The sequence below is a fragment of the Bos indicus x Bos taurus genome, chromosome 24 (genome assembly GCF_003369695.1).
Source record: "Bos indicus x Bos taurus breed Angus x Brahman F1 hybrid chromosome 24, Bos_hybrid_MaternalHap_v2.0, whole genome shotgun sequence".
Classification (NCBI taxonomy): domain Eukaryota; kingdom Metazoa; phylum Chordata; class Mammalia; order Artiodactyla; family Bovidae; genus Bos; species Bos indicus x Bos taurus.
Window position 1 is genome coordinate 41,004,910 of NC_040099.1, and position 24,205 is coordinate 41,029,114.

The window sequence follows — 24,205 nt, forward strand, 5'->3', positions numbered from 1 at the left end:
AATGAAAGTCAACCTTTTCCAAATTTTTCTTTTACAGCTTCTAAGTTTGAGAAAGGCTAATTTTTCATCATGTTTGTATAATATGACTCATTATTTGAGCCTTTTCACCATGAAATGCTTATGGTTATGTGTGTGTACGTGTGGACAGATAACCTAACAGCTACTTGCCTAAGAGGTCCACTGAGTTTGTTCCTCTTTCCTGGCCTGTGTCCCTTGCAGACACCCTGACCAGTCAGTGGAGCAGTCTAGGTCATCTTTGCCACTGGGTGACCCAAAACAAAGCTGTAGTCTTAAGTGATAGGTTAATGAAATCATGAACTCAGATCATGAACTCCTTATTGCCAAATTCAGACTTAAATTGAAGAAAGTAGGGAAATCCACTAGACCATTCAGGTATGACCTAAAGCAAATCCCTTACGATTATACATTGGAAGTGACAAATAGATTCAAGGATTAGATCTGATAGACAGAGTGCCTGAGAACTATGGATGGAGGTTCGTGACACAGTACAGGAGGCAATGATCAAGACCATCCCCAAGAAAAAGAAATGAAAAAAAAGCAAAATGGTTGTCTGAGGAGGCCTTACAAATAGCTGTGAAAAGGGGAAGCAAAAGACAAAGGAGAAAAGGAAAGATAAACCCATTTGAATGCAGAGTTCCAGAGAAACGCAAGGAGAGATAAGAAAGCCTTCCTCAGTGATTAATGCAAAGAAATAGAGGGAAACGATAGAATGGAAAAGACTAAAGATCTCTTCAAGAAAACTAGAGCTACCAAGGGAACATTTCATACAAAGATGGGCACAATAAAATACAGAAATGACATGGACCTAACAGAGGCAGAAGATATTAAGAAGAGGTGGCAAGAATACACAGAAGAACTATACAAAAAAGATCTTCATGTCCCAGATAATCACAATGGTGTGATCACTCACCTAGAGCCAGACATCCTGGAATATGAAGTCAAGTGGGCCTTAGGAAGCATCACTACGGACAAAGCTAGTGGAGGTGATGGAATTCCAGGTGAGCTATTTCAAATTCTGAAAGATGATGCTGTGAAAGTGCTTCACTCAATATGTCAGCAAATTTGGAAAACTCAGCAGTGGCCACAGGACTGGAAAAGGTCAGTTTTCATTCCAATCCCAAAGAAAGGCAATGCCAAAGAATGCTCAAACTACCACACAATTGCACTCATCTTACACTCTGGCAAAGTAATGCTCAAAATTCTCCAAGCCAGGCTTCAACAATATGTGAACCATGAACTTCCAGATATTCAAGCTGGTTTTAGAAAAGGCAGAGGAACCAGAGATCAAATTGCCAACATCTGCTGGATCATGGAAAAAGCAGGAGAGTTCCAGAAAAAACATCTATTTCTGCTTTATTGACTATGCCAAAGCCTTTGACTGTGTGGATCACAATAAACTGTGGAAAATTCTTCAAGAGATGGAAATACCAGACCACCTGCCTCCTGAGAAATCTGTACGCAGGTCAAGAAGCAACAGTTAGAACTGGGCATGGAACAACAGACTGGTTCCACATCGGGAAAGGAGTACATCAAAGCTGTATGTTGTCATCCTGCTTATTTAACTTATATGCAGAGTACATCATGTGAAATACCAGGCTGGATGAAGCACAAGCTGGAATCAAGATTGCCAGGAGAAATATCAGTAACCTCAGATACGCAGATGACACCACACTTATGGCAGAAAGCGAAGAAGAACTTAAGAGCCTCTTGATGAAAATGAAAGAGGAGAGTGAAAAAGTTGGCTTAAAACTCAACATTCAGAAAACTAAGATCATGGCATCTGGTCCCATCACTTCATGGCAAATAGATGGGAAACAGTGGAAACAGTGACTGACTTTATTCTTTTGGGCTCCAGAATCACTGCAGATTCTGCAATGACTGCAGCCATGAAATTAAAAGACGCTTGATCCTTGGAAGAAAAATTATGACCAACCTAGAGAGCATGTCAAAAAGCAGAGACATTACTTTGCCAACAAAGTCTGTCTCGTCAAAGCTATGGTTTTTCCAGTAGTCATGTATGGATGTGAGAGTTGGACTGTGAAGAAAGCTGAATGCTGAAGAATTGATGCTTTTGAACTGTGGTGTTGGAGAAGACTCTTGAGAGTCCCTTGGACTGCAAGGAGATCCAACCAGTCCATCCTAAAGGAGATCAACCCTGAGTATTCATTGGAAGGACTGGTGCTAAAGTTGAAACTCCAATACTTTGGCCACCTGATGCGAAGAACTGACTTATTTGAAAAGACCCTGATGCTGGGAAAGATTGCAGGGGGGAGGAGAAGGGGACAACAAAGGATAAGATGGTTGGAAGGCATCACCGACTCAACGGACATGAGTTTGAGTAGGCTCCAGGAGTTGGTGATGGACAGGGAGGCCTAGCATGCTGCGATTCATGGGGTCGCAAAAAGTCGGACACGACTGAGCAAATGAACTGAACTGAACTAATGAAATAAGTCCCCACTTCTCAGTTGCTGGGGAGGAAAGCCATGTCTAAGGCCCTCTCCCAGTCTGCCAGCGGCCACAGCAGCCTATCAGGTCATCTCATCACAACGTCAAGAGGTGAACTCTGAAAAAGACCTAACCAAGGTCCAAAGGCTGACTTGTCTCAATGTGAAACTCTTTTCTTTGTGATTAATACAGGCCATGTGTACTAGTCAGTGAGAACTGGAAGGCAGCTGGATGGATGATGAGCATCTACAAGACATGGATGTAGTGGTTTCTCAGGGGATGATGCAGTGAGCAGCCTTGTTAGAAGAACAATCCAGGGACTTCCCTGACTATCCTGTGGTTAAGACTTTGCTTTCCAGTGCAGGGGACACAGATTCAATCCCTGGTTGGGGAACTAAGATCCCACATGCCTCACAGCCAAAAAACCAAAATATAAAACAGAAACAATATTGTAACAAATTCAATAAAGAATTCAAAAATAGTCCACATCAAAAAAAAAAAATCTTTAAAAAAGAACACTCTTAACTTGGTTGACAGCTGTAAATCCTAGCTGGTAAGGAAAACCAGCCTTTATTTTCTGTGTCTGAATTTAAGCAACCAATAAAGTTTGCTTGGTGATGCCATTGAGTCTTATGAAGATGGTTTTATCTCAATGCAGGAAACTATGCCAGAGGTCTCAAGTCGTCTGGCCATGTGGTCGTGGGCAACTTAACACCACCATGCCTCAATTTCCCTCTCTCTAAGACTGGGATAATAGCAATTTCCTCACTGGTTGTTGTGAGAACTAAGAGTTAACGCATGTAACATCTCTGATTTATCTCAAGTCCTACAGAACTTTCGGTAATTGTTACCCTCATTGTTTTTCTATCAGCTATTGTAGTGATGGTACTTTTGCATTGAAAATATTGATATTTAAAACATAGGACCATTTGTTTCCTTTTCCTTAACATTTTACCTTTAAAAACAATATCGTCTGGTAGCCCTCACAGATCCATCTTTGAGGTGACAGCTCCCTATTCATTGAGGTTTATTCAGCTGAATCTGGGCAATTTGGTATAATGTATGCATTCTTTGACTCAACCAATATCTATTTCTTCCCTACTGTGAGGAAAAATTAAATACTTCTTCTCCGTTCCAGCCTCTGCCCCCATCCTTAATTAAGTCGAAGCACACACTTAATTGTAGAATCCAGAACCAGAAAGCCTTTTGCCTTTCCCTTATGTCTATATGCGATCTGCAAATCCTCAAGTTTTGCCTGCCCTGTAGAATTTCAAATGACAGATCATTTTAAAATAAAGACGCCTTTTTTATAACCAAGCATTGACCTTCAGGTCAGTGTTACCAATTTTTGTCTGTCACAGTCTCTGTTGGTGTAACCCAACATGGCAGGGCCTCTAATAGAGATGGACAAGTCAGGCTCGTTGGAGAATCATGTCCTATAACCCTGAGTTGCAATTAACCATAGGTGAGACTAAGGTCTGAACTGAAGTTGACCTTTGTATTCCTTCCCCTTAAATCTGCTCCCATCCTGATCCTCTGAGAAACACCACTCAGTTCAGGTTCAGGGAGGAAACAAGGAGAAGGAAGAGTTATTTCTGTTTTTCCCCCACCCGTGCTACACTTGGGTCTCCTAACTGGTGGCCATTGTCCTGCTACTCTTCTCCCATAGGACATGATGCTGAAGACATCGCTCTTCACCATGTTCTCTTTACCGACTCTGATTCATGCCTGTCACATAGTTAATAACTTGCCAAGGATTTCTCTTCCCTTTCCCTTGCCCTTGTTTCTTGTTTTTATTTTTATGCCAGGAAAGAAATATAAGAGAAATATTTGAATAGAATATTCATGAAGGGCCATCCTTTTCATTTGACTTCATCCCACATTTCTTTCCTTCTCTTTTGTTCTAGTTGGGAAATTTAGGGCTATAACTATGTTTTTCCTCCCTTTTAATTTTTTCCCAAGCAGTATTATAGGGTTTTTTGTTTTTTGTTTTACATTCCCTCCCTTTTATTTTATTTTTTATTTTATTATTATTATTTTACTTTACAATATTGTATTGGTTTTGCCATATATCAACATGAATCTGCCACAGGTGTACACGTGTTCCCCATCCTGAACCCCCCTCCCACCTCCCTCCCCATACCATCCCTCTGGGTCATCCCAGTGCACCAGCCCCAAGCTTCCTGTATCCTGCATTGAACCTGGACTGGCAATTCGTTTCTTATATGATATTATATGTGTTTTAATGCCATTCTCCCAAATCATCCCCCGTCTCCGTCTCCCACAGAGTCCAAAAGACTGTTCTATACATCTGTGTCTCTTTTGCTGTCTCGCATACAGGGTTTTTTGATAGAATTTATTTTTTAGAGTAGTTTTAGGTTTACAGCAAAACCAAGCATAAAGTATAGTGAACCTTTTCAGATTGGTCTCTTTCACTTGGTAATATGTTTTTGCTTCTTTTGTTTTCCATCTATTCTTGAGTGTTGTCTTCTTATCCATTAGAGGCTTTAGCCTATAACTCATAGTTATTTTAAATTCCCAGTCTGATAATTCCACCATCCCTGCCATATGAGCCTTATCCCAGTGGTTCCTCTGTCTCTAAACTGTGTTGTTTGCCTTTTAGTCTGCCTTGTAATTTTTTTTACTGATGTCCAGACTTGATGTACCAGGGAAAAGGGATTTCTGCAAATAGGTCTTTAGTCACATGATAGTAAGTTATTGGAGAGGCAAGGAGACCCACAATTGGGTCTCAACCTTTTAGTGAATTTGTGTCCTGAGCTGTGACCTTCACAGGCACTTCAGTAGCCCCCTCCTTGGGTGGACAGGATGGCTGGAAGGGGCTGGGTTTGGATAACTTTCCTTCCCCTAGATTGGGTAGGGCTCTGATAAAATCACAACAGGTTAGCCTCTAGGAAAATAATATTCTTGAGGGCAACTATTTTAAAAAGCATAGAATGCTTTGAACATATTCAAGTTGGCTACTTTCCTCCTCCTGCTGCTGAAAGCCAGAGGTGATTTTTTTTCCTCCAGTCTTTACTTTGAGAACCAGGTAGGGCTCCTGAAGATAAAATTCAAAAAGGTGTGAGGTCCCCGTTAAGTCTGGACCCTGCTGGAGTTTTTAAGTCTCAGACTGATCCACACTGAGCCTCCAGTAATTCAATTACAGTTTGGGTTTTTCGGCCTCAGTGCTGACTCTCACATAGATTTCTGCTCGTGCGTTTCTGCTCTGGTGAGTTGTGATTCTCCATATCTGCATGTTTGTAATTCGAGGGACAGTCATTTGCCCTGTGACATCAATTATCTTACAAGTTAAGTCAAACAATTGTCTGTTCAGCTTTTTTACTTGTTTTTAGGACAGAGCAATGACCTCCAAGCTCCTTCATACCCAACAAGAAACCGAAGTCTTCTCCTTAATTTTTTATGCTCCATTGACGTCTATAAGAACATTTTGTTCTTGTTGTTATTACTAAGGTCTTTGAGATTCATGCAATCCAAATTTAGAGATTGGAGGTTTAAATATTTCAGACAAACCATTTCTTAAAAATCAAAATGGAAAATAAATTTACCTGTGTCTTTAGATAAGATCGCAAAGAAAAATTGCCTCCACTTTAGGAGTTTTCCTGCACAAAACACTATTTCATTAAGTTCACAATGTTTTTCTGACAGTTTTAGAAGTTTTCACTTGAGAAAAAAAAAAAAAAAACCAGATCTGAAACACAAAGTCCAAAAGAGAAATAGAGAAAAAAAGAAAGAGAATAAATTTCAATTTATCCAGTCATTCCCAACCCTCAATTCTAAATCTAACCTTCCTCAACCATCTTAATTATGGAATACAGTGTTTAATTGTACATGAGGAAAAACCAAAAATCCCAAGCAGTGACTCATAATGTCTGTGACCAAGCAAGCTACTTTTGATTAGTAGGTTGTAGATAAACTCTTTTCTAATGCTTTGCTATGACAATTGTTAATTCAACTACTTTTTTTTGTTAATTCCTACTTTTTACAGTGCATAATATTTAGTCATGAGGTGATGGAGTATTCACACCTGAAAGCAATTTGGTGAAAATTATAATGTAACTTGTATGGAAATGTAAATTAATGAAATACTTTGTTAGACAAAGCACATTGTTCTAGAATAAGTACCTTTGGGGTCAAGAGAGATCTGGGGTGTGATTCCAGCTCCTCCACAATTTGGACAGTTTAACTTCTTGAGACTCAGCTTCATCTATAAAACGAGAAGAATAGCTCTTACCAGGTTGAAAAAAGTAAAAGTCAGAGTGTTAGTTGCTCAGTCATGTCCTGCTCTTTGCGATCTCATGGACTTTAGCTTGCCAGGCTCCTCTGTCCATGAAATTCTCCAGGCAAGAATATTGGAGTGGGTTGCCATTTCCTACTCCAGGGGATCTTCCCAACCCAGGGATCGAACCCAGGTCTCCCACATTGCAGGCAGATTATTTACCGTCACTAGAATTAAATTCGGAGAAAGCAATGGCACCCCACTCCAGTACTCTTGCCTGGAGAATCCCATGGACGGAGGAGCCTGGTAGGCTGCAGTCCATGGGGTCGAGAAGAGTTGGACACAACTGAGCGACTTCACTTTCACTTTTCACTTTCATGCATTGGAGAAGGAAATGGCAACCCACTCCAGTGTTCTGCCTGGAGAATCCCAGGGACGGGGGAGCCTGGTGGGCTGCCGTCTATGGGGTCGCACAGAGTCGGACACGACTGAAGCAACGCAGCAGCAGCAGCAGCATTAAATGAGAGAGTGCTTACAGAGCAGTGCCACACAGTAGCTGTGCATTGTATGGCGGTTTCCACGCTCTTCCTTTCCAACACAATTAAGTTCCTAAGTGTGTATTAGTGGCGAGCAGAAGTGTCCAAAAACATCTTTCTGTGGACCACATAGTCTTTTTAATTTTTTAATTTGAATTATTTGACAATACTTAAAATTCAATTCCTATAAAATCTGAATTTGGGGTTTCTCCTGATTTACAACGTCTGGGCCCTCTATGGGGCATCCAGCCTCTGGAGCTGAGTGGCTGTCTCCCCTTCCACTTCTCCAGCACCCACCACTCCTTATCATCTTAGACCTGTTTCACTCCCTTGTGAGGTCTGCCTGGCTCCCAGTGACATCTGTGTCTGTGGTCAAATGGTGAGGTTAATGCAGGAAGGCTTGCTGAGGACATGGGAGGCGGGTTTTAACAATTCACAGGCACAGAGTGTATGGTTAATGGACATGAGCTTAAAGCTGTGTCTCCAGACTGGACCTCTGCTTGGTTTTAGTAGGTTCTCACCAGTCCTTAATGGCCATCTTTTGTGCTTCAGGAAGATCAGCAGTGGGGTGTGTAGCGCGACCTCACTGAAGTTAGTTCACACACGGGGAGGTAAGAAAGGAGAAAGATCTTTCTGGTACAAGCTTGGCTTTTATTGTTGCACACACACCCCCTCCACCACCTCATCTCACCAGGGGTAAGAAGCACTTTCACTGCCATCTCCTAACCTGAAAGGATTAGAGAAACACAAGAGAAGACAGAGAGGGAGGGAGGTCTGGCAAACTTGACCGTGTCTCTCTTCATAGGCAGAACAGAAGAGAATATTGAGGCAATTATCTGCATAAATCAGCCCGAAGCACATTAAAGAAATTCCAGCAAAAAGGGGACGTTTATGCCTGAATAATGGCACTAATTATCTCCGGCCTCCACTTTAGCGCTCCTGGGGAAACCTGGCTTAAGAGTGCTTTTCCAGTGAGCTGGCAGACTTGGAGGTGGAGAGAAATCGTATTGTCATAACTGCAGCTGTGGACCTGGAGTCAGTGCTGCCTCTGCCCAGAACACCTGTTGAGAATATCCAAGCCCGCATTCTGCCTCTCAGACTCACTTGATGGTCTGGAGAAAAGGGGGGCCCTGGGGAAGACAAGCAGGTTCAGCAAGCTGGCACCTAGAGGAACCATGCCGCTTACTTTGCAAAATCTTTACAGCTTTTTACTGTAAACGCATAATCTCAAAAATTTTTTTTGAAATATAGTTGACTTACCATGCTTGTTAGTTTCAGGTATACAGCAAAATGATTCAGTTTTATATATATATATATATATATATATGAAGATATGAATATACATATTCTTTTTTAGATTTTTTCCATTATAGGTTATTATAAGATACTGACTATAGTTCCATGTCCTGTATAGTGGGTCATTATTGGATACCTGTTTTATATATAATAGTGTGTATATGTAAATCTCAAACTTCTAACTTATCCCTCCCACCTTCCCTTTGATAACCATAAGTTTATTTTCTATATCTGTAAGCCTATGTCTGTCCTACAATCCATGTATAAACTACCCCCTGGACTGTACCCCGCCAGGCTCCTCTGTCCATGGAATTCTCCAGGCAAGAATACTGGAGTGGGTTGCCATTCCCTTCTCCAGGGGATCTTCCTGACCCAGGGAGCGAACACAGGTGTCTCACATAGCAGGCATAGTCTACACCATCTGAGCCACCAGGAAATCCCCATATCAGCGATACCATGTGATATTTGTCTTTCTCTGACTGATTTCACTGGTATGATAATCTCTACATCCACCTATGTTGCTGCATAATGGCATTATTTTATTCTTTTTTATGGCTGAGTAATATTCAGATATTGTGTGTGGTGGGAGGAGTTCCCTGGTGGCTCAGATGGTAAAGAATCCACCTGCAATGCAGGAGACCCAGGTTTCAATCCCTGAGTTGGGAAGATCCCCTGGAGAAGGAAAAGGCAACCCACTCCAGTATTCTTGCCTGTGATTATGTATCTCTATTTATCCATTCATCTGTCAATGGACATTTAGGTTGCCTCCATGTCCTGGCTGTTGTGAATAGTGTTGCTATAAATATGGGGCGTATGTATCTTTTAGAATTGGAATGCATACATCAGCTATATGCCCAGGGGTGGGATTGCTGGATCATATGGTAGCTCTATTTAGATTTTTGAGGAGACTCCATACCATTCTCCACAGTAGCTACACCAATTTATATTCCCATCTTTACAACTTTAACATTGTCATAGAAGTTATAGATCATTTTCATTTTTCTGTTTAAAAATGTATCTTTTTTTCACAACAACTTTTAGCAATAAAAAAGGGGCAACTTATTAATGTTCTGCCTTCTAAGTATGAATCAAAAGATTATTATAACTACAGGCAAGAAAGCATTTGGATTATGTGGCATTTGGAAATGAAAATAAAGGTTATCCATATGGTCTGATATTGTCAATGCCTCACACTGCATTAGTAATCACCGAATATGGGGGTGATTTTGATTATGCGGCTCATTTTAAATTGTGCCGTGTCCTGGGTCAGTCAGAGTCAAGATGATTTACTGGAAATAGCTGCTGTTTTCTTGTGTAAATGCTGCTAAGTGCTTAAGCAGAATTAGAATATTTAGGACATCGTACTTTTGGTTTTACGGTGTTATGGTCTTCTTAAAGCTTCTCGCTTTATACCTTCTTAAGCATCACTAATTCTATTCTTGTCTGTCCTGAATGCATCAAAAACCTCCAGTAGTAAGAGCTATAAAGTGTGTTTTATGCATGTATGTGAATGTCAGTTTCCCTTCGGTTTTATAGCTTTTGTCCTGGTCTCTGTAACTTAAAAGATTATGAGCTTCTGGTGGTTAATGAGAATGATTCAAAGGCCAAGGTTTAACCTTTGTCTCCCAAAGACCTGGAGCTCTCCCTGCCTTCCAAGGCCTTTTTGCATCTCATTCACCAAGGGGCTGGGGGAAGCCCGGGGATTATTCTTCTGCGGACCTGCAGGAAAGCCAACAACTTGCCTTTTCTTTTCCTTCTGGCCCTGCTGACCAGCATTGCTGGAGAACCACTCTGGGTTCATTTGGGGTTAGGTCCATGTCACAGCCATCTGAGGGTCAGAGGCTCATGCAGGCTCATGCAGGGTCAGAGGCTCATGCAGGCTCATGCAGGCTCCTGGCAGCCTCCTCCTTTCACTCATGCACTCCAGCGTGAACACCATTGGTTCCAATCGTCAGTCAGGGCACATGGTCCATCCTTGCGTGTGTCTACATAATGAACTCTCTGTCCCAAGGAAACTGGCCCAGAAGCGGAAGGAGACAATGAGCAGCACACGGCAGGAGATGACGGTGATGGTGAGCTCCATGGACAAGAGCTATGCCGAGCAGGGCACCAGCTGCGACGAGGCCTTCTCCTTCATGGACACGCACAACCTCAACGGGAGATGTGAGTGGGCGCCCTTCCTGCCTTCGGGGCACCTCTGGGGTCCGGGGGTTAGGAAACAAAACCTCCCTAGACAATCCTTAGGCCCTGTTGATTTCGCCAGTCCCTTCAGATGATGCTGGACACATCCCCATGTGCCACGGCAGCTTAGGAACGATGCTGCGGGAGGGGGGAACGGGACCAGGTCAGAGCACAGGCAACCACGGCCACGTGTCTGTAAAGACCTGAGAGCTCTGACACCAAGGCGGCCCTCCCCGCCCACAGAAGCACCTGCTTCCCACCCTCCCTGCTGTTCCTCAGCTCCTGTTTGTGAGCGAGCCAGGTGTGGAACCACACGGGGGAAGCCTGTTATAAAACAGCTCACTAAATGGCAGTAACAAGCTAATTGTTTATTTGTTTAGCTGACACGTTCTGCCTTTATTACAGGGCTATTAGTGGCAATTAATAAGTTAAACTGTATTTCCACTTCAGAAGGCTTACATCTCACACCAGGTGGGTAAAGGGAGCTCAGCTAACACCTTCCCGTGCTACCACCTGCCATCCAGGTACAGGGCACTATTTGAGGAAGCTAACAATGACAAGGATTGTTGGAAATACAGACAGTATTTCTGGCCTCATCCCCTGGTGATCTTTTTGGGGACCTAGATAAATCCACAAGCTGTGCCTGATGATGTGGTTCCCAGCCCTGCTGGGTTCAAGGTCAGAGGTCTCCTCATTTCATGAAATTCATGCCCAAAGGCTGCTGCTGACCCTGGCTGCATTAAATCAGGATGCTGGACAACAACGGGATGGATTAAGGGGAGCTGTCACCAACAGTAATAAAAATACAGGCGGGAGCTTGGCACAGACCCTCAGCCTCCGCTGGAAGAGGGCTGGTCCCAGTGCAGTGCTCACGCCTGTCCTGACCACCCTCCTGGGGTGTTCCGATCAGCATCTCCGCCAGCGCCCTCCCCACATCACACACAATGTGGTTTCTTCTTCTCCGTCTCCTCCCACACCTGCCTTTCCCCCCCACATTCAGCAAAGCTTCATAGAAAGGCCTGCTTTTTTCTTTCCACAGTGGCTATGCTTGTCCACCTTGTACCAGGTAGAGGTCCTACATTTATTTATCCACCTGCAACCCCCACTCTCTGGCATGGGACTTCAGCACACGCCGCTCTCACCTGGGCGGGTGGGACGCACTCCTCATCCGTGGTCACTGTCCTTTGCCCTTTTGTGTTATTTTCAGTGTAGGTGGCAGAATCTGGGGTACTTAAGTGAAAGTGAAAGTGAAGTCGCTCAGTCGTGTCCGACTCTTAGCGACCCCATGGACTGCAGCCTACCAGGCTCCTCCATCCATGGCATTTTCCAGGCAAGAGTACTGGAGTGGGGTGCCATTGCCTTCTCTGCTGGGGTACTTAGGTTTACCACAAATTCCTTCCTTAGGTTCACCACAAATTCCTTCCTTTTTTGGAGACTTTTCTCTGCTTTTTTGTAGCAAATACTATCTTTTTCATTTCGAAAGTATGTAATGCATTTCACTGCCAAAATAAAGCAACTGAGGATGCATTTGTTGGGTGGAAGGGTTGAGGGGAGAAGTCCTTCCCACTACACACAAGATGAGAATTTGTGTTGGGGGGTAACAGAAGATGAGATGGTTGGATGGCATCTCAATGAACTCAATGGACATGAGTTTGAGCAAGCTCCAGGAGAAAGTGAAGGACAGGGAAGCCTGGTGCGCTGTAGTCCATGGAGTTGCAAAGAGTCAGATAGGACTGAACGACTGAACAAGTTACTTCTTGAACATCGGTGTGGAGGGACCGTTCGGATACACGTCCTCTCTTTCCAGGATCACCTGTTTATGTTCCAAATCTTCTGTGTCATGGTGAAATTGCTCACAAATAAATTTACCTGGGCTTACTTACCCAAAGAGCAGAAACCTACGTTAAGAGTTTCTAGGCTTTGGAAGTTTGAGCAATAGAAGGTATTTGCCTCTGGGTAGGGTATTTAGTTTGGCATTGCCTTTTTTAAAAATGAATGTATCTGTGGGAATCCAAAACTGCTCCTATCGAGAGGGCTGCTGCAGACTTGGGGGCAGCTTGGGGCTTGCTGGCCATGAGGGATTACTTGTTTCTCCCATCAGTGCAGCCAGTGGAGGAGATACAGGAAGAAGCTTTTTTTTCCCCACTCTCTGAGCAATGGGTGGGTCTCATGGAATCCCATCCACAGGGACCCTAATGGTAAACTCCATCATCACCACATTCTCTTAACGCCTTTAACGTGTGCTGTGCGTGCATGTGTGCTGCGTCACTTCAGTCCAACTCTTTACGACCCCATAGACTGTAGCCCGCCAGGCTTCTCAGTCCATGGAATTCTCCAGGCAAGAATACTGGAGTGGGTTGCCATTCCCTTCTCCAGGGGATCTTCTCCACCAAGGGATCAAACCAGTATCTCCTGTGGCTCCAGCATTGCAGGCAGATTTTTTACCACTGAGCCACCGGGGAAGCCCAATGCCTTTGTTGCATAAGAACAATTACTGGAGGAGGAAACTTTCAGGAAATGTACTCATTGGACCACTAGACTTCTAGCCTTAAACCACTGCAAGCCTGGGCAGGTTTGAGATCTTTCAGGGTTGGGAGGTGAGTACCTTTTAGGAATGAGACAGTGAGAAAACTGAGGTTGGAGAATTTAAAAATAAGTCTGAGCACATTTATAACAGTGTGGAATAATCTGTCCACCAAAGCAAACAGGAGATGTGCAGAAAGCAAGGGGGAAGTAGTTATGGAGAGTGGGGGTGGGTTTAATCTTTATACAAAGAAGTTTCTAAATACATTTTTTAAAGGTGAAAATAGACATAGTTATTTTGTATCTGCACATTGTATTTTGCACATTTTTACGAAACAAATACAAATGTCAGCAGGTAACAGGCATTTTACTTCCTTATTTTTATCAGTCATTCTCTTTTTTTTTCCTGGAGATTTATCATAAACATGCATCATAAATGTGACACTTCTCTATTTTAGCAAAGTATAAATGACAGGCAGCCTAGTTTCCAGTTTCGTCATTTACTAATTCGGTACTTTTAAAACATAAACACAGGAAAAACCATTGTCTGAAAGGGAAGTACTCCAAGAGAATGAAAACGTATCAGCGTGTCCTCAGAATAAAGATAAGATGCAATCACCACAGGGACTTGGTTGGTAGTGGCCCGTTTAACACCTGTTTAAGCGGCATTAAGGGATTCCCCAGTGGCTCAGCAGGTAAAGAAACTGCCTACCAATGCAGAAGATGCGGGTTCAGTCCCTGGGTGGGGAAGATCCCCTGGAGTAGGAAATGGCAACCCACTCCAGTATTCTCGCCTGAAAAATCCCATGGACAGGGGAACCTGGCAGGCTACATACAGTCCATGGGGTCACAAGAGTCAGACATGCCTGAGCACACACACAAGTGGTATTAATTAGTGTTCTGATCAGGATGTCAGCATCAAATAAGCCATGTAACTACATTGGAGGAATTAAAGTTTAGACTTACATCAACCAGCCTGTGCACTTAAGCACATTCAAATCATTTATCCTTATGCTTTAATGAAATTAAAGTGTTTTTAAAGCACTAATCAATTAAGATGTTGAAGAGAGTTAAACTACTTTAAAAATAGGAAATATCCACTTTCAATGGGATCAGATAAATTGGATGGGGTTGGCTTTACCTCTTAATAACAGTGGAAAGAGAAGGTGTAAATAGTTAAAGCTTGAGTGTTTCAGAGGAAGATTTCAAAGGAAAATAAGCAGGTTTTTAAGAATTTAAGGCCTAATAGGCCAACATGTAGGCATGCAGCTTTCATGTTAAAAATAACACATATGGAACATCTTTATTTTTCATAAAATAGAATATTGTGAAATGTTCTCTCAGTGTCTACAATAGGAGAAAGGTGAGGATTTAGAAAATTGCAAAAACATTGACATTTGGAACATTCTCCAAAAGCCATGTGTAGACACATTCTCATCCTCTTAGTTGTAAATAATCAGCTGAGCATTTGGTAAAATTCTACAAGCAAAGTGAAAAAAGTGAAAGTGTTCATTGCTTGAGTTCTGTCCGACTCTTTGTGGCCCCATGGACTGCAGCCCACCAGGCTCCTCTGTCCATGGAGTTCTCCAGGCAAGAATTCTGAAGTGGGTTGCCATTCTCTTCATCAGGGGATCTTTCCAACTCAGGGATCCATCCTCGGTCTCCTGCACTGCAGGCGGATCCTTTACCAGTGTGAGCCACTAGGGAAACTCCCTACAAGCAAAGGCTAGGAGTCAAAAGGGAGAGTAATGAATTTCTGCATCCAGAAAGGGGCTGTGGTTGTGGGTATTTTCCTTCATTTGTGGGGTCAGAAAATCTTTTAAGTGATGAAAGGGTACGTGTCCTCTAAAGTAGGTGTCCCCAATCTCCAGGATGATGATCTGAGGTGGAGCTGATGTAATAATAGTAGAAATGAAGTGCACAACAAATCCAGTGTGCTTGAATCATCCCCAAACCATCCCTCCCACCCCCAGTCCATGATAGAATTACCTTTCACGAAACCAGTCCCTGGGGCCAAAAAGGTTGGGGACCGCTGCTCTAAAGCACAAGTAAGTCCGCAGGGCAGGTGGAGAGGGACAATATCCATCACAGAGACGCAGGTGAACCTCTGATGTTTCTGTGGTCCACAGTCCACCCAGCCCAGTTTCTCATGCGTGACCTCAGGGCCGTACTTTCAGGTTATTGCCTCTCTGCCCCCACTGACACGCCTGTCTCTCATTTACAGCTGTGTCTTCACCATCGTCCTTCACCATGAAAACCAACACCCTGAGCACATCGGTGCCCAACTCCTATTACCCAGGTAACAGATCTTTCCGCTGTTGCATCTCTTCATCACCCCGAGCACTCAGAGTCACCCAGGGCTCACTTTGCTGCCCAAGATGCTTGAGGAGCTTACTGTGTTTGATGTGCTGTAACCGGATGCTTTCTGTGGCTTCTACGGGAAGACTGGGAGGGGGGGCCTTTCATCAATCATTCACTGTTCTCTCTCTTTTTACTTTCTCTGCATTGACCTGCTTACGGTGTATGACAGACCCATTTGTGCCAACTGCAATTTTAGGTGAGAACATTTCCCTTTATCACAGTTCATTACAGGAGTAATTTCGAAAGTCAGTGGCCGCTCTATAGGAGACGGGAGTTTGATGCAGGAGTTGTAACCAGGACAGCGGGTGGTGGCTGGTCTGGAGGGGCGGGGATGGGCGCATAACAAAAAGACTTTCTCCAAACAGTCCTCATTGATAAGAAGGGTTTGCTGCGTGTGTTCTGGGAATGATTCCGAAAGGTTCCAATGAGTGAACCCAGCTCTAGCATTCTCCTTTGCCAGGTTCAGACTTTGCAGTCAGTTTTGATCCCAAGGAAAAATCACAGCATGTCCAAACTCAGCTATAAGACTGAAGTCTGTCCAGTGTGACAGCCATAAATGTGGAAATAGCTCATTATTATTGTCACTTACTGCTGAGCACTAAAAACAGCTGTTTCAAAAATAGCATTTTTCTAATTATGCCAAACATTATGCAAAAAAAAATAATCACAGTAGAGTTTAGGCCCCCTGCCCCTCCTCGGAGCCACCCAGGGCACCCCCAGCGTTTCCAAGTGTCTGTCACGCAGTGGGATTTCAGAGGAGCCGATGGTCTCAACAGCAGAATGACAAGGTGACACTTTATAATCACATGGTTTACAAGGTGTAGGATGTCACTGGAAATGAAATAAAATGTTAGCCCCTTCGGGCAGAATGCAATGAAAGTAGGAAGTGTTCCCAATGGGAGATAAAGAAAAAAATCCCATTTGTCCAAATACAAGGAGGGGGAGGAGAAATGGTGTTACCTAGCCGTGATGGACCCAAACAAGCATGAGCCGCTGTTGTCTTTGAGACCATAACCGGTGTACCAGGCTGCTTTCTTCCTATCACTAACCTTCCCGAGAAGGAGCACCATACGGATGACTTCCAGGTGCACAACCATCCATCGTAGACAGGGCTCCAGCCTCCGCTGTGCCAGGCCTGCTTCCTAGTTCTCCATGCTCAGTCACTCAGTTGTGTCCGACTCTTTGTGACCCCATGGACTGCAGCCCTCCAGGCTCCTCTGTCCCTGGGATTTTCCCAGCAAGACTACTGGAGTGGATTGCCATTTCCTTCTTCATAACTCTCCTATCCAGGGTTTATATCTTGGCAACATAATTTTTCCCCCTGTGCTTCTCTTTCTCTTAAGTTGTTACGATTTTTATGTAGAGGGTGTTTTTTTTTCCCCCGTATGATGTTTTCTGGGCTTGATTAAGCCAGTTTGTTGCCTGAGGGAAAAAAAATAACTCAGACAGAAGGTGAAGAATAGACTAAACCAGAATTTTTTTTATCTGCGTTGTTTTGAGGGCTAATAAGCAAACCCCACTAATGCCAGCACCTTTGACTAGCGACAGTAAGGGAAAGAAAGCTGCATTTTTAGCCTTTTCGTGAGTGAGGGGCTAATCGTAGGCACCCGAACAATGCAATCTATATGCAGATGACATTTGCAGAATCTGTTGATAAGCAAAGATTTGCAATTTCTTTGTGTGGCTGGCATTCATTCCTCGATTCCTCTGGTAGATGTTCTGACCTTGGGGGAGCTGTGAGGGGGTAGGGCTGAGATGCACATTATCAGAGGCAAGACAATGTTCAGATTTCACAGCAGGATTTAGATAAGCTTATTAAACAAATGCCATCTTTTAAAGTCGGGGCTTTGTTATTACAAACACTAATGACATCTTTTAAAGTTGGTTAGGCTTCTTTACAGGGAAAGAGTCACTGGAACAGATGATTCAAATAGAAAAAAAAAAAAAAAATACACATTGGGAAAAATAAGTCAGCCAGATCAACAAGTAGCTGTTTACCGTGTTGAACTGGTACCAACATGCCAGTGTGTCAAACAGCAGTGCTTGGGTACTGTCCGTTCCCCATTACTGGGTGCAAAGGTGAATCTGTGTGTCATGTAGGTTATCACTTGAAACCATGCAAAGAAATTAAGCTGTGCATCTACTCTGGCACTTTGGGGGAATAGTGGTATTATAATTTGCAGGAAGGCATGTTTTGTTGTGACTCAGAGCTTGGCACAATTAAATCCTCTAGTGCTTTTTATGCACACAAGCTAAGGTGCTCAGCCCTAATATATAAAGCTTTAGTATGCCTTTGTATCATTTTCTTGCAAAACGTAGATAGATGATAGATAAGTAGGTAGGTAGATAAGTCAGACCTCTCCCTACCTCAAAAACAGCATTCGTTTGGAGATTTTTCTAGCTGGCTCATTGAAAATTCTAGAAAGTTTACAAGAGAATGTAGGTAGAATGAGTTCTCAATTCTTTGAAAACCATCAGAAATGTTAGTGAGAAACTTTATTTCTGATTTCCTCTTACACATAATTTCTAATTTAAAACGTATAGGTGGGTTATTTTTAACAACTATAGGAAGTTAGGGACAAATGATATATTTTATCTGTAATCATTCTTTTTGAAGAAGGCAGAGGTAACTGATGAATCACTCATTTCAGTGGAATCGAGATTTTCTGCTGGTGTGGGTGACCTGATTTCAGAACAGATATCACACCAGAAACCTTCTATTTCCCTGTCAGTATCTATGTACTTGATAATAATATTCTCATTTTAGATGTTCTGGGTCGTGTGTAGATCCTCTGAGACATGTCCACGTAGTAGTGAGATCACACTGTCCTGATGCAGTGTGGGTGACACACACAAGGTGACAGTGGTGGCCACTCTGTAGACCTAAAACTTCAAGAATGCCTCACCTTGGGGTCTGAGCACTGCCTGGTTGCCAGTGGATCTATGTGAAAGACTCACATGATTCATTTAAGAGAGGTTAGAACAGAAGGTCCATCCACAGTGGAGGACATTTAATTATGTTCATCCCAAAAGGTACAAAACTGAGAGGATGAGAGGCACGGGGGGAAACTAATTAATGTTCCATTTATTTGAGTATAAAGAGCAAAGCTTCCTGCTGGAGCAGCTGAAAGCTCCAGGGATTCAGGGCTTTAGGAGGGAGACTAGCGCCCCTTTGTGAGCTTGGCGGTTGCCAATGAACAAATCTGATGTGAACATGTCCTGGTTTATTTGCGACTATTCTAAGAGATGGGAACAAATAAATTTCTAAATCTCAAAGCAAATCCAAATGGAAAAAGATCATAAAATCAACTGACCACCTTTTTTATTTCGTCTTTGTGTCTGTAGCCACCTTGCAGTGATCAGGTGCCATTTCAGCAGCAGCGCATAGCTACACACCTGTGTGCCACCCTTCATGCCATGCCTCCCGGGGGCTTTGCGATGCAGATAGAAGGTCCCAAACCCAGGCCCAGCTCACCAAGTGCCCTTGAACTAAATTTCCCTGGGAGCTGAACTTCTCAGTTTAAACAGACAAAAACCCACAGCTGAATTCTCTATCGATAAACAATCTGGTCATTTTCTTTTTAATTGAACACATCTTTTCTTATATGTTTTCACTCTTTATGCCTGAAACCAGTTTCAATTTAATGTTCTCATTTTAAGTGACTTTCTCATTATATTTTGATGTGTCATACCCTGAATCAAAATGGCTAAAGAGATTCAGCATTGTAATGAGTTAACCTGTAAAATGTGGAACTCTTAACCTAGTAACATCGTCCTGCCTAAGACATTTTTTAATAGCTACAATTTCTGCAATTCATTAATCTAATTTACTAGGAGCCTTCCATTAAAATATAGCCTCTTAAGGCTTATTTGACCAAATTCTGACATTAATTTCATAGTACAATTTGGTTGACTTGTTCAAGAAATTTAAGTGAGAAAATGTGTCGAGTACAACTAAGACTTATTTAGTCATTACTTGGTTCATAGGGGATGAAAAGCAATTATGATACTGTTTTAACCTCCTAATGTTATTGAGTGCTTAAATTAAGCACCTTCATCCTTATGTGATGGGAGAAATGAGGCTTTGCCCTCTGACCACCTATGAATAGAAAACTGTAAAATTAAAGCACAAAATAAAAAATACCTGTACTTATTCACGTAGTATTATTGCTTATGCCCTGTTTCCTTTTTCTCCTCCTCTTTTCTCCTGATATGTATCTTCTTAAAAGTGCCTATAAATGGTAAGTTCCCCCATGCACCCACCCCATGGAGGTGTGGAGGGAATGGGGGTGTGTGTCTTATCTGTAGATCCAGACAAAGCCAGCTGGTTCCGCTGTGCGTTGGCCTGCATGTTCGCTCTCATAGAACATCCCATGAGTGCTGTGTCCATTCACCGTCTTTCCAGCTTTGTGATCCTGGAGCATGCAAAGTGACTCATCCAACCCAATTCCTTTCTTCCCCCCACCCCATTCATCTTGGATCTCATGTATCAAGTTCACGTTTTCATCGCTAGCTTTATAAGCCAACCCATTCTGTGCACTTTTTCTTTGCTCACAGAACATTTGTACTTCGTTGATTTCTATCTTCATACAAACTAGTTCATGAATCTTCAGAGGACAACAAGACTGGTTTGGAACCAGGCCTTGACGAAGTTTCAGAGCGAAACTTCGGTGAACTTTAGCGCCTGAAGGCTAAAGGATTCTTACCGATCAGCTTTGTGAAAACTAGAGATCGTTTGGACTGCTTTGTAAAAACAGATTCCTGCCTCATCCCCACCAGTACCGCCAACCCCATTTAAACCTGTAGACATTTAACTTTTCTTTTTTGCTGAATCATCGCGGGGATTGTGGCAGCTGTAGGTTGAGGGGATATCAGATTCTCAGCAACCCCGGCATAGCCACTGGTTCCCCTCACTTTCCCCATGACCTTCTTTTCCCAGACGAGACACACACGATGGCCAGCGACACCAGCAGCCTGGTGCAGCCGCACACGTACAAGAAGCGCGAGCCGGCCGACGTGCCCTACCAGACTGGACAGCTGCACCCCGCCATCCGGGTGGCTGACCTGCTCCAGCACATCACGCAGATGAAGTGTGCCGAGGGCTATGGCTTCAAGGAGGAGTATGAGGTGAGCACACACCCCGCCTGCACCCAGGCTCCCCTCTGCCTCCTTGGGCTAGGCGCCAGGGGCTGTGCATCCATCTCCCCCCTGCCAGGGCGCCCATGAGACGGGTGGGGAAGGATCAGCTGTTTCAACCCTGGATCCGTTTCCATCTGCCGGTTAGACTTGGGAAGCTGGCCTACTTTAAATGGAAAAAGGAGGACTGCTTCTTCACCTCTTTCCTTATTCCGCACAAATACGCCTTGAAAACAGAAGCCTGCAGGCTCTCATCCCCCTTCCTCATACCTTTCCAGGTTTTTCCTGTAATGAAGTCTGATGTTAAAGTCCAGGAATTTTGAGTGTTAGCTCAGAAAGAAGCTGTCCAGCTAGAGCAGAGCCATTGTAGGCCAGCCAGTGATGTCTTGTGCTGGAGATAAGATGAAAGTAGAGGGGCCAGCTAGGGTCATGGAGTGACAGCTGTCACTGCCCCGCCAGCTCAGTGAGCAGGTCACTGTCCTGGGACCCAGTGTGGGCAGCCCTTGAGGGCCTTTCAGGAGCAGTGGTTTATACTCTGACACCATATGAACAGAGTAGGCTTTACCCCTTTCACAGCCTCTGTCCTTAGCCAATTCTGTTGGAAAGTCTTTGTCGAACTGGAGAGAATTAATTGACTGGATGAAGACTGGTTCAGAAGAGCACAGCGTCAGTGTCAGTGTGTGTATGTGTGTGTCTGTGTGTGAGTTTGTGAACTGGGTGAAGGAGGAGGCTTGGATTTCTCTGTTACCTTATTAAATAAAATGAGTTCACAGTCATTGGTGAAGATAAAGTAGCAGTGTGCTTATAGTAAAAATAGGATTATACAACCATGTGGCTTTTTAAATCAGAGATGTTTCCGTACTTTGTCTACCTGGCTAGCTCCAAGTTGGAAAACATCATGTCTGAAATTAGAGTATTTTTAAAATCAGTGTCTACCACCTCCCTGTACTTCAAGGTTCAAACTCTGCTTCTTTCTCCTCTTGGGCGTCCCTCATACCGCAATTTTAGCAGTGCAGATGCTGTACTGTTCGGTTTAACTGTCAAGGACTCATTGCAGCAGTCAGAGCCCCACCACTGCTCTGCTTCTTTTAAGACCGGGTCTTTGACTTTCCTCGTGGTCCAGTGATTAAGACTATGCCTTTCCAATGCAGGGAGCATGGGTTTTATCCTCGGTTGGGGAACTAAGATCCCACATGACACCCAGCACAGCCAAAAAATTTTTAAAAAGAAGAGCAGATCTTTGTCCACCTCAAGCAAATGCACAGACACACTTTCTTCTGTTAACGCATGTGTCTCACATGTCGCCAGTGACCTCAAATCAAAAGTCTGCAAAACCAAGGACAGAAACTTGGACCAGGCCCTCATAGCTTAGTTTAAAATATGTCCAGATGAAAGTCGATAAAATATGTCCAGATGAAGTTCTGCATTTTAGCCATGCTGAAATTCTGAGGTTTACCTTTTGTGATTTAATTTATAATTCAGTGAAATTGACTGCCTTTGCATATTTCCTCCTGCACTTTAAAAGGCTGGCTTAGGAATTAATAGGATTAAGAGCAAGACTTCCAAAAGCATTAATATTTTATGAAAGACAAAATTAGGTTATTGAGAAAATATAAGCCTAATGAATAGAGATGACGTCTTTAGTTCTCTCCAGTCTTCCGAATGCAGATATTGCTCTAAAGTTTATTAACGACGTTAATGTCAAAGAGATTAGTTATAGGCTCAAATAACAATTTATGAAATAACCTGAGTCCAATTTTTCACAGACTATTTTAAAATACCTACCTTAGGACTTCCAATAGCACACCATAGATGATGCATATTTGAAAATATGAAGAAAATTATTTCATTTTCAGATATCCTTATCCTGAATAAATATGATTTATAAGTGCAAACTGAAACAGTGTATAATTTTTAAGCATGTTATAGTTTAATGATTCAATAAGAGTCGTCATACTCTGAAATAAAATGTTTTAGTAATTACATTTCAAAAACCTCTTTTTCCCATGCTAGCTATTCAGTGAATCAGAGGGGACTGTTCGTTTGTTTTTTTTTTTTCATTTATTTTATTGAAGTATAGTTGATTTACAATGTTGTGTTAATTTCTGCTGTACAGCAAATTGATTCCATTATGCATATACACATATATATATTCTTTTCCATTATGGTTTATTACAGGATATTGAGTATAGTTTCGTGTATAGTAGGATCCTATATAGTAGGATCTCATTGTTTATCCATCCTGTATATAACAATTTGCATCTATTAATCCCAAACTCCCAATGCAACCCTCCCCCAGCCCCCTTCCCCTTGGCAGCCACAAGTCTGTTCTGTACATCTGTTTTGTATATGTGTTCATTTGTGTCATATTTTAGATCCACATGTAAGTGATATCATATATTTGTCTTTCTCTGACTTACTTTGCGGAGTATGATCATCTCTAGGTTCATCCATGTTGCTGCAAATGGCATTATTTCATCTTTTTTATGGCTTAGTAATATTCCACTATATATATGTGGATTACATCTGCTTTATCCATTCATCTGGTAATGGACATTTAGGCTGCTTCTGTGCCTTAGCTGTTATAAATGGTGCTGCTGTGAACACTGGGGTGCGTGTTTCTTTTTGAATTATAGTTTTGTCTGGATATGTGCCCAGGAATGGGATTGATGAATCATATGGCAACTCTGTTTTTAGTTTCTTGAGGAACCTTTATACTATTTTCCATAGTGGCTGCACCACTTACATTCCCACCCACAGGGGAGAAGAGTTCCCTTTTCTCCATATCCAGAGAGGCCTGTTTAAAATGAATATATACAGGTATGCTATCGTCACATTATATACCCTCAAGCTATACAATGTTACATGTCAATTATATCTCACTAAAGCTGAGGGAGAAAGTAAAAACTTTTCAGTGACAAAACCATTATCAGCTTTCTTTTTTAAAAAGAAAGGAAAAAAACGCAAAGAGAATATGTACCAGAGAGGTAAGCAGGAGTACATGGGAACGGGCTCTTGGAAGAAAGACGAGGTGGGAAGTTCTGTTAGGAAGGTTCCCGGTGCTCAGGAATCTTCAGGTTACTAAGTGCTCGCTCCTGGGGGCAGGGAGTGGATGTCGGGGGAGGACTGTGGTGGGACAGAGTCACCGGGACGTGATGAGTAATGTGCACCAGGGCAGACCTGCAGAGTGGCCTCAGGGAGAAGGAGGTGCCTGCTCTGTGTCTCACCTCCATCCCCAAATCTGGGCAAGGATGGCTTGTTCCTTGAAGGATGATTTGGAGTGGGTCTGGAGAAGCGAAAGAGCACGATTCCAGGTAGACATGGAAGCCAGAGAACCTGAGCAGTCAGGGCTCTGTGAGTCCCTCCCAGAAGCTTGGACATTATTCTGGCTGCCATGGGAAGAGAAAGAGGTTCAGGTAACGCGTGCATCTCATTCTCATCTGTACTTGAATGGAGTTCTGTTCATACA

At 43.0% G+C, this 24,205-nt stretch overlaps 1 protein-coding gene across 11 annotated transcripts in view; it reads left to right on the plus strand.

Moving 5' to 3' along the window:
- The window catches only part of PTPRM (protein tyrosine phosphatase, receptor type M), a 666,940-nt gene that overhangs the window by 516,674 nt on the left and 126,061 nt on the right, over nt 1-24,205 (plus strand). For 5 of the 11 annotated variants that reach the window (XM_027525884.1, XM_027525889.1, XM_027525891.1 and 2 more), the window contains 5 exons: nt 10,547-10,698; nt 15,464-15,538; nt 15,770-15,796; nt 19,830-19,841; nt 20,540-20,727. In XM_027525884.1, coding sequence (XP_027381685.1) covers nt 10,547-10,698; nt 15,464-15,538; nt 15,770-15,796; nt 19,830-19,841; nt 20,540-20,727 — 454 coding nt within the window. The remainder of the gene's footprint in view (nt 1-10,546; nt 10,699-15,463; nt 15,539-15,769; nt 15,797-19,829; nt 19,842-20,539; nt 20,728-24,205) is intronic. The other 6 variants (XM_027525888.1, XM_027525894.1, XM_027525892.1 and 3 more) reach the window with 3 other exon arrangements.